This window comes from Equus asinus, chromosome 9 (assembly GCF_041296235.1).
Source record: "Equus asinus isolate D_3611 breed Donkey chromosome 9, EquAss-T2T_v2, whole genome shotgun sequence".
Lineage (NCBI taxonomy): Eukaryota > Metazoa > Chordata > Mammalia > Perissodactyla > Equidae > Equus > Equus asinus.
Genome location: NC_091798.1, coordinates 41,333,988 through 41,343,057, shown reverse-complemented (window position 1 = coordinate 41,343,057; position 9,070 = coordinate 41,333,988). Strand labels below are relative to the sequence as shown.

General features: G+C 46.4%; 1 protein-coding gene across 1 annotated transcript; it reads left to right on the top strand.

Annotated features, from left to right (window-relative positions):
- Nucleotides 1-124: 124 nt before the first annotated feature.
- On the top strand, nucleotides 125-8,940 carry KIF20A (kinesin family member 20A). Its single transcript, XM_014853809.3, has 19 exons — nucleotides 125-357; nucleotides 814-999; nucleotides 2,754-2,843; nucleotides 2,935-3,054; nucleotides 3,623-3,761; nucleotides 3,863-4,050; nucleotides 4,137-4,266; nucleotides 4,448-4,642; nucleotides 4,753-4,864; nucleotides 4,968-5,036; nucleotides 5,257-5,400; nucleotides 5,550-5,715; nucleotides 5,827-5,991; nucleotides 6,121-6,260; nucleotides 6,400-6,502; nucleotides 6,817-7,015; nucleotides 7,263-7,354; nucleotides 7,589-7,726; nucleotides 8,386-8,940. Exons 2-19 carry the CDS (start codon nucleotides 835-837, stop codon nucleotides 8,704-8,706), a joined length of 2,676 nt encoding a protein of 891 aa, XP_014709295.2. The 5' UTR covers nucleotides 125-357; nucleotides 814-834; the 3' UTR covers nucleotides 8,707-8,940.
- Nucleotides 8,941-9,070: the final 130 nt, after the last annotated feature.

The window sequence follows — 9,070 nt, the reverse complement described above, 5'->3', positions numbered from 1 at the left end:
GGTTCAAGAAAAAGTGTTAAGAGGGAAGAATTCCAGGCGACCCAACTCCAAACTCCGACAGTTGGTAACCCGGACCCATATTAAAGCGGAGAGGTCAAGCCCCCAAGCAAACGGTCTCGCGCGGCCCGGCCCGCCCCCTTTCCTTGCTCTGATTGGTAGCTGCAAGCTTCGCTATCTGATTGGCCGAGCGAACGCAGCGCGTAATTTAAAACATTGTATCAGTAACAAAAGGTGTGCCTCGTGGGCGGAGTTGTGCTCTCTGGCAGCGAAAGTCCAGGTTCGGCGGCGAAAGTCAAGGTTCGGTGGCGGAGTGTGAGTGAGTCGGTACCAGAGGAGGAACAAGTGTCGCGTCTTCAGGTGAGTGTGGAACTGTGCTGGAGCCCAGCTGGGATGCCACCTCTTGCCCTCGCGGAATAGGCTTTCAGAAAGCGGAGCTGCCGCCATCCCTTTTTTTAATCCCTCTCTGCTCACTGTGGGCCTCTGGCCGAGGTTGGAGAAGGAGCCTAGCTTAGCGAGACCACCTCAACAACACCGGTGGGTGAGGCACCCCCTACTTAGATCGTGGCCTTTTGCTTTTGGAGTCAGATATCTGTTCATTCCTGTTCGCGGTCGGACCTGCCGCCTCAGATTGGATTAAATGATTAACTCCTCTCATCCCTTTTCCCTCTGCTGGTAGTTGAAGGGAACAGGGACCAGGAATTCAGGCAGCGAGACCAAGATGTCCTGGGGCAAAGGAATTGTTTCTTAACCTAGAATTTGCAGCCCCTCTGTCCCTTAAGGTTCTCCTCCCTACCCACCCGTGTCTATTTTTAGACCTAAGCTGCCCCTGCTGTCATGTCGCAAGGGATCCTTTCTCCGCCAGCCGGCTTGCTGTCAGATGAGGAGGTCGTAGTCTCCCCCATGTTTGAGTCCACAGCTGCAGATTTGGGGTCTGTGGTACGCAAGGACCTGCTGTCAGACTGCTCTGTCATCTCCGCCTCCCTAGAGGACAAGCAGCAGGTAAAGGAGTTGGAGAGTGGCAGAAAAAATTTTACTTCTAGGTTCTTCAGCTGTTCTAATAACTAAATTTACAGGTTAATAGGAGAAAAACAAACTTAATTTTGTACTACAAGAACCCCAGAGAAATATGAGACCCAAGGCAGTCAGGCAATTGAGGCTTATGTGCCATCCTGAGCTAAGGAATGGTATAAGGGCCTGGGGCTTCAAAGGGGAGCAGGGCAATTCACAGGAAGATAAGAGCAGATGTTTGGTAATCAGATGTTTGCCCTGCCATGTAGGTAAGTCTTTCAGATAAAAAGTTATCTCTGGTAATAGCTCTCTTTCTGGGCCAGGCTCCCTACCTAAAATCTTTTAGGCAGTTAAGGGAGAGGTAAAAGTTTTTCTCAAGTCTGCTGGATCACGATTGCCTTCAGCTCAAAATAATCCACATGCCAAAGTGACACATTTTGGGGTGGCGTATTCTGCTCCCCTTCAGTGGCTTGGGGGCAGAGAGTGATATCCTCAGCCTACTAGTTGTCCGTACAGAGTAGTATGAGGTCAAAACCCAGCAATCTTGAGGGTCTGAATGATCAATTCAAAATTAAGAGCAGGACGAATAAAAAATGTAGAGTTGTGTATCCATAAGAACTATTATTTGCATTGCATTGATGAAATACCCTCAAGTGCATACTCTCAGGTAATCCTATGAGGAAAGGCTAACAGTTATCTCTCCTTCACCGTGAGGCCCAGATGTGTTAATAATTTGCACAGGGTCATACTGCCATCAAGTAGGTGGAATGTACATTCAGGTTTTGGGGGTTTTTAATGTGTCACCACCACAGCATGGCCACCAATGAGTGGTGTAGGTCTGCACCAAGGAACTGAACCCAGGCTGTCCAAGTGGAGTGTGCTGAACTTAACCACTACGCCATGGGGTCAGCCCCAACATTCAGGTTTTAATGTCAGCCACAGCTTCCATTTATGGAGCCTTTCTGCTAAGCTAGGTTTCTCAGCTGCACCATTATTGACATTTGGGGCCACATAATTCTTTGTTATAGGGGGCTGTCCTATGCATTGTAAGATGTTTAGCAGCATCCTGGCCTCTACTCACTAGATGTCAGTAGCTCTTTCTCACTTGTGACAACCAAGAAACCTCACCTGACATTGCTAAATGTCCCTTGGGAGGCAAATGCTCCTGGTTGAGAACAGCTCCACTCAGAAGTCTCGACTTATAGAGAAAATTCATGAAAGCAGGAGCCTTGATAGTGTCCCTCACTGTGGACTACCAGAGTTCCTGGACCATTGTAGACAGATCTCTAAATATCTGTTGAATGGATGAGGTGGGTGCTACTATTAACCCCATTCTATAGATGAGGAAACTGAGGCAAAGAAATTTAAAGAACTTGTTCAAGGTCTCAAAATTATTAAATGATGGAATTGAGATTCAAATTCAGGTGTGTCTGCCTCCAAGGTGCTTAACTACTGTGCTGTGCCTTAATATCACAGGCTGATTTTCCTACTGGTCAACCACTTCTAACTCAGATAATCAGCGTGGCGCCACATATTCAGGATACTGAAGAGACAGGGAAGGGTGATAAAGTAGTGAAAAGTCCATGTGGATTGGAATGATTATGGAACCAAAGAGTAGCTGCACACAAACATTTGAGGTAGAATGGGGGTAGTGTTAGTGTGATTCCCAGGAACTATGTTATGTTTGCCCATCTTAAGTAACTGCTGAGATTAATCTGTGGTTCTGGCCTGAAATTCTGCCACAGGCTCCATCTGAGGATAGTACGGAGAAGGTGAAAGTATACCTGAGGGTCAGGCCCTTGTTACCTTCAGAGTTGGAACGACAGGAAGATCAGGTGAGTTTCTGAGAAGAGAGGATCTGAGGTACAATGATGCAATACCCAGGAATATTTCCTTCTGTGACAACTATGTTTTCCCCCTTCTCAGGGTTGTGTCCATATTGAGAATGTGGAGACACTTGTTCTACAGGCACCCAAGGACTCCTTTGCCCAGAAGAGCAATGAGCGGGGAATTGGACAAGCAACACACAGATTCACCTTTTCCCAGGTATGGAGGTACCGGTCTGCAAACAAGGGACCAACATGTAGGGGGAGCTTTATTCTCTTTAGAGGGAAATCTTTTTATTTCACTGTGAGTACCTTATATATGCATGTCTACAATTTTGGGGACCCTTGTTGTGTGCTAGTCAATATGTCAAGTACTTTATATGCATTAATTCCCAACAGCTCTATTATCATTATTGTCCCTATTTTCCTGACAAGGATACTGTGGCTCAGTGAAGGTAATGTTGCTGAAGCTATGTAGCTAGTCATTGGTAGAGTTAGGACTTGAATCTAGATCCATCCGTCTCCAAAGTCCACTCTTGTGCCCATTATGTTGCCCCATTGTGTGTGCAGCATCGGACTTAGTGGATAGCATTCCTTAAGTATTTATTGATTTGAATGCAAGATGGACTGGCAGAGTGGTTGGGTCTGCAGTGTTGCAGCACTGCAGAAAGAAGATGCTTGAGTAGTCTCCAAAGCCAGCCACCCAGAAAGGGATGCATCTGCTGACTCTGCACAGGAGGCAAATGGGAGGTGAAGAATGGCCCCTGAGAAACTGGGTCTGTCTTTAGATCTTTGGACCAGAAGTGGGACAGGCATCCTTCTTCAACCTGACTGTGAAGGAGATGGTAAAGGACGTACTCAAAGGGCAGAACTGGCTCATCTATGCATATGGAGTCACCAACTCAGGGAAAACCCACACAATTCAAGGTGAGTAGTAGGCCTCCTAGAATTGCTGACTGGCGTCCTTTTGATGCTCTGAGTTGGGGAACAGCACTTGCCTCAGCTGTCTGCCATTCACATGCCTGCAGGTACCATCAAGGATGGAGGGATTCTGCCACGGTCCCTGGCTCTGATCTTCAATAGCCTCCAAGGCCAACTTCATCCAACACCTGATCTGAAGCCCTTGCTCTCCAACGAGGTAATCTGGCTAGACAGCAAACAGATCCGGCAGCAAGAAACGAAGAAACTGGCCCTGCTAAATGGAGGCCTCCAAGAGGTGAAGTGTTGGTGTTCACAGAGGTGGGGGTAGAGGGACAAATCTCTGGAAAGTTTTGTACTTATCTTCTCCCTGGGTGCCCCCAGGAGGAGCTGTCCACCTCCTTGAAGAAGAGTGTCTACATTGAAAGTCGGATGGGTACCAGCACCAGCTTTGACAGTGGCATTGCTGGGCTCTCCTCCACCAGTCAGTTTACCAGCAGTAGCCAGCTAGATGGTATGTACCGTAACTGTGCTCTATTCCAGGTAACACTAGGAACACACTTCCTGCTCCCAACTGCTGCCAGGGGTACAGACCAAAGGTTGCAAACTGATTTCCACCTTCTGAAGCCCCTGCAGGCCAAAGGGGAGATGGACTACCCTATGGTTGATGCCCTGTACATTGGCTTCTTCCCTAGAAACAAATCACCGATGGGCACAGCCAGACACTGCCCCTGTAAGTGTCCCTGCAGACATTCGCTTCTCCATCTGGATCTCCTTCTTTGAGATCTACAATGAACTGCTTTATGACCTGTTAGAACCACCTAGCCAGCAGCGAAAGAGGCAGACTCTGCGGCTGTGTGAGGATCAGAATGGCAATCCCTATGTGAAAGGTATGGGAAAGCAGGGAGGTTGGTATGAACCCTGAAGGGGACTTGGGGAGAGACTAGGAAAAGAGTTAGGTGCTCCCGTCTCATGTATACCTTTCTTTCCTTGGCCTCAGATCTCAACTGGATTCATGTTCAGGATGCTGAGGAGGCCTGGAAACTCCTGAAAGTGGGTCGTAAAAACCAGAGCTTTGCCAGCACCCACCTGAACCAGAACTCCAGCCGGAGGTGAGTGAGTTGTGAGAGCCAACCAGTCAGTATTCTGGGAAACATCAGTTCTCCACCTGGTCATGGAAGGTGTGCAGTGACTTTTCTTTATCTTAACTTCCAGTCATAGCATCTTCTCAATCAGGATCCTGCACCTTCAGGGGGAAGGGGATATGGTCCCCAAGATCAGCGAGTAAGTGTCTCCATTTAGAAATTTGGGCTTCTTGGCCATAAATGGTAGTGGGGGGAGGGGGCAAGGGAGGTCCTCAGAAGAATTACTTCTGTTAGATTCTTGCTGCCCTTCCTTGGATACAGAGATTTTTTGATGGGTCCTCCCCTCCCCAGAACTACATGAAGGGCTTGAAAGCTTGTAACATGTGGGTCCTTATGTCAGATCCTGTCCATCATTCAAGGTTATCACTCTGTGATCTGGCTGGCTCAGAGCGCTGCAAAGATCAGAAGAGTGGTGAGCGGCTGAAGGAAGCAGGAAACATTAACACTTCTCTACATACCCTGGGCCGCTGTATTGCTGCCCTGCGCCAAAACCAGCAGAACCGGTGAGCTTTTGACTGCAAGCCATGGGCCTGGATGGCCTGGAGCTCTGCAGTTTGCTAAGAGACTTCCTGGTCACCACTGAGGATAGTGTTAGGATACCCCAAGGGCTGGAGTACTGCTCACAGCTCTATTCTTTCTGATTCTCTGCCAGGTCAAAGCAAAACCTGGTTCCCTTCCGCGACAGCAAGTTGACTCGAGTGTTCCAAGGTTTCTTCACAGGCCGAGGCCGCTCCTGCATGATTGTCAATGTGAATCCCTGCGCATCTACCTACGATGAGACTCTTCATGTGGCCAAGTTCTCAGCCATTGCCAGCCAGGTGAGAAGCTGTAGGTTTGATGGTTGTGCTCACTTTGGGCTGCTACCTTTATTTATGGAAGCTACTAGGGACTAGTTATGGATTCAATTAAAATTTCTCCCCGTTCACTAGCTTGTGCATGCTCCACCTGTGCAACTGGGATTCCCATTGCTACATTCGTTCATCAAGGAACCCAGTCTGCAGGCCTCTCCCAGCTTGCAGACAGGAGCTAAGACAGACCCAGGCCTTGATGATGACATTGAAAACGAAGTTGACATCTCTATGTATGGCAAGGAGGTGAGAATACAAGAAAGCTTTGGTGCAGCAGCTTGATGGCTATACATTTTCCATGCTGCCTTCCAGGTGGGCCTGTGGCTTTTTGGGGGCATGGGTATCTGTTACGTCTGACCCATGTGTCCTTCCTAGGAGCTCCTACAGGTAGTGGAAGCCATGAAAGCACTACTTTTGAAAGAACGGCAGGAAAAGTTGCAGCTGGAAATACAGCTCCGTGATGAAATTTGCAATGAGATGGTGGAGCAGATGCAACAACGGGAACAGTGGTGCAGGTACCAACTGAATGACCCCTCTTGGTCCATTGCTTGGACCACAAGTGGGAAGTAGGAACTAGGATGGAGTTGTTTCTCAAGATCTGTCCTCCAAACTCACTTCTCAGGATCTTTACTCACTTCTCTTTGCTCCTGACAGTGAACATTTGGACACCCAAAAGGAACTATTAGAAGAAATGTATGAAGAGAAACTAAAGATCCTCAAGGAGTCACTTACAAGTTTTTATCAAGAAGAGCTTCAGGTGAGTTGCCCTGAACCAGTCCCAACTAGCTACTCAGATACCCATAACTAGGTTGCCTGAGGTAAACAGATTTTATAAACTCTGGTAGGAGCAGGAATATGTAACTCACTTTTCTCTAGTCTCCTTAGTGCTTTGTATGTGTCAATCTATGTTTGGCAAATTGATTAAGGGTTTGGTCGGCCAGGAAATGGTATAAGTGCTAACAAACAAGCTTTTGAGGCATAAGTATCAGGGAAGGTTTTGTTCACTGTTCAGTCATCTGCTCCTGTAGGATTTGTCTGACTCTGGACAGAATTATGCTGCTTCTCTCTTAGGAGCGGGATGAGAAGATTGAAGAGCTAGAAGCTCTCTTGCAGGAAGCCAAACAGCAGTCAATGGCCCATCAACAATCAGGGTCTGAACTGTCCCTACGGCGATCACAAAGGTTGGCGGCTTCTACCTCCACCCAGCAGGTCCAGGAGGTTAAAGCTAAACTGGAACAGTGCAGAGCAGAGCTAAACTCCACGAATGAAGGTGAGGGAGGAGAGAGGGCAGCAAGCCTAACAGTGGCTCAGGGAAGAGCTGTTCTTCAAACTTGGGCCTTCTGACACCAACTCCAACATAATTTCCTCAACTCCAAGCTACTTCCCCTGATTTTTCTCTCTAGGATGCATGCGGCCTCACTTTTTATATTTGTTGCAAGCTACTATTAACTCAGTTAAAGAGGTAAGCCCAAGGCTACAAAGCATACATATTGAAGATTCTTGTTTCCTTCCCTCAGAGCTGAGGAAGTATCAGAAGATGTTAGAACCGCCACCCTCAGCCAAGCCCTTCACCACTGATGTGGACAAGAAGTTAGAAGAGGGCCAGAAGGTAATTACCTTTCTCTGTTACCAAAGCTCTTACCTAAAGCAATTTCCAACACTATATCCTTGGTTCATGTGAGGGCAAAATGATGTTTTTTGTGCACAGTCCTGGGAAGTGGCTACTTCACTCAGCTGACTAGCCTTTCTAATTTTACTTCTCTTCAAATGGCTATCCAACTCCTCCAGATCATTATCCTGGAGGATCTTGGCCACAATTTGGTTCCTACTTCTGCTTTTTCAGAATATAAGGCTGCTACGGACAGAGCTTCAGAAACTTGGTGAGTCTCTCCAGTCAGCAGAAAGAGCCTGTTGCCACAGCACTGGGGCAGGAAAACTCCGCCAAGCCCTGACCTCTTGTGATGACATCTTAATCAAACAGGTTAGGGCAGCCTATTATGTCCCCTTCTCTCCCGTCAGCCCACTTCAGAGTCTATGTGAGAAGGAGAATAAAGAGCAGAAGAGAAAAAAATGAAGATTTTTAGGCTGATCTTACAGTGAGGGGAGTTTCTCTTCCTTGCAAAATAAAAACAACCATTCACTAAGTAGAAGACACTGTGCTAAGTAATTTATAGATATTTACTCGTAATAACAACCCTACAGAGGTAGATACTGTATTAAATCCAAGATGCTTAGATTATAAGATACCATTATTTTATGTACCACCAAAACAAAATACTAACAATTGAACCATGAAATTGGTCATCAGTTAATGCATCCTGATTCCAGAGATATTAAAATGTAAAAAAAATACATCGTAAACACAGCACTTAATTTGATACCTAAGAACTGGGGCTCTTGGAGGTTAAGTAAACTTATTTAAGCTCATACCACCTTATGTGTTAGAAAATGTTCTATTCAGTGCTGTTGGTTTGGGTCTTAAAAGAAAATACTCCCTGTTCAACTATAAGCTCTGACTTCAAAGAATCTTTTTGTAAAAACAGTCATTAGTAACTGCGAGTAGATGGTATGTATTACCTTGCCCTCTTGTTTCTCTAATATGCCAAAAATGTTTTTTATAACTTTATTGATCTTCCTTAGGATCAGACCCTGGCTGAGCTGCAGAATAACATGATGCTAGTAAAACTGGACCTTCGGAAGAAGGCAGCATGCATCGCAGAGCAGTATCATACGGTGCTAAAACTCCAAGGCCAGGCTTCTTCTACCAAAAAGCGCCTTGGTGCCAACCAGGAAAACCAGCAACCAAACCAACAACCCCCAGGGAAGAAACCATTTCTTCGAAACTTACTTCCCCGAACACCCACCTGCCAAAGCTCAACAGACTGCAGCCCTTATGCCCGTATCCTGCGCTCACGGCGCTCCCCTTTACTCAAATCTGGGCCCTTTGGCAAAAAATACTAAGGCTGTGGGGAAGGAGAGAGCAGTCATTGCCCTGAAGTGGGTCAGCTGCTCAGCTTAAGAAATATGTCTCTTTTAAGCCTTACCATATACCTGGAACTCTATCTCAAATGCAATATTCAGACACTAGTTATTTTTCTCCCTTTTGTAATATAATCACCTATGTAACCTCATGCTTTTTTTCTTATATGGTTTCTATGCACAAGTTATATTAAATAAAGATATTATTCACATTTCTTATTTGAATTCCAAATTTAGCAAAACCATTAAAACAGAAATTATAAAAGGAGCAGAAAAGCTGAAAATCAAGCATCATTCAGGTTCACGGGAACCTTGCACAGGAATGGCAAGTGGAGACGGGTAACTA

Excerpts from the sequence above, each read along its gene's own strand:
- KIF20A (XM_014853809.3), top strand. The coding sequence starts at position 835 with ATGTCGCAAGGGATCCTTTCTCCGCCAGCCGGCTTGCTGTCAGATGAG. Across the intron at positions 6,261-6,399 it reads CAACGGGAACAGTGGTGCAG|TGAACATTTGGACACCCAAA; the intron begins GTACCAACTGAA and ends TGCTCCTGACAG. Across the intron at positions 7,016-7,262 it reads GCTAAACTCCACGAATGAAG|AGCTGAGGAAGTATCAGAAG; the intron begins GTGAGGGAGGAG and ends TCCTTCCCTCAG.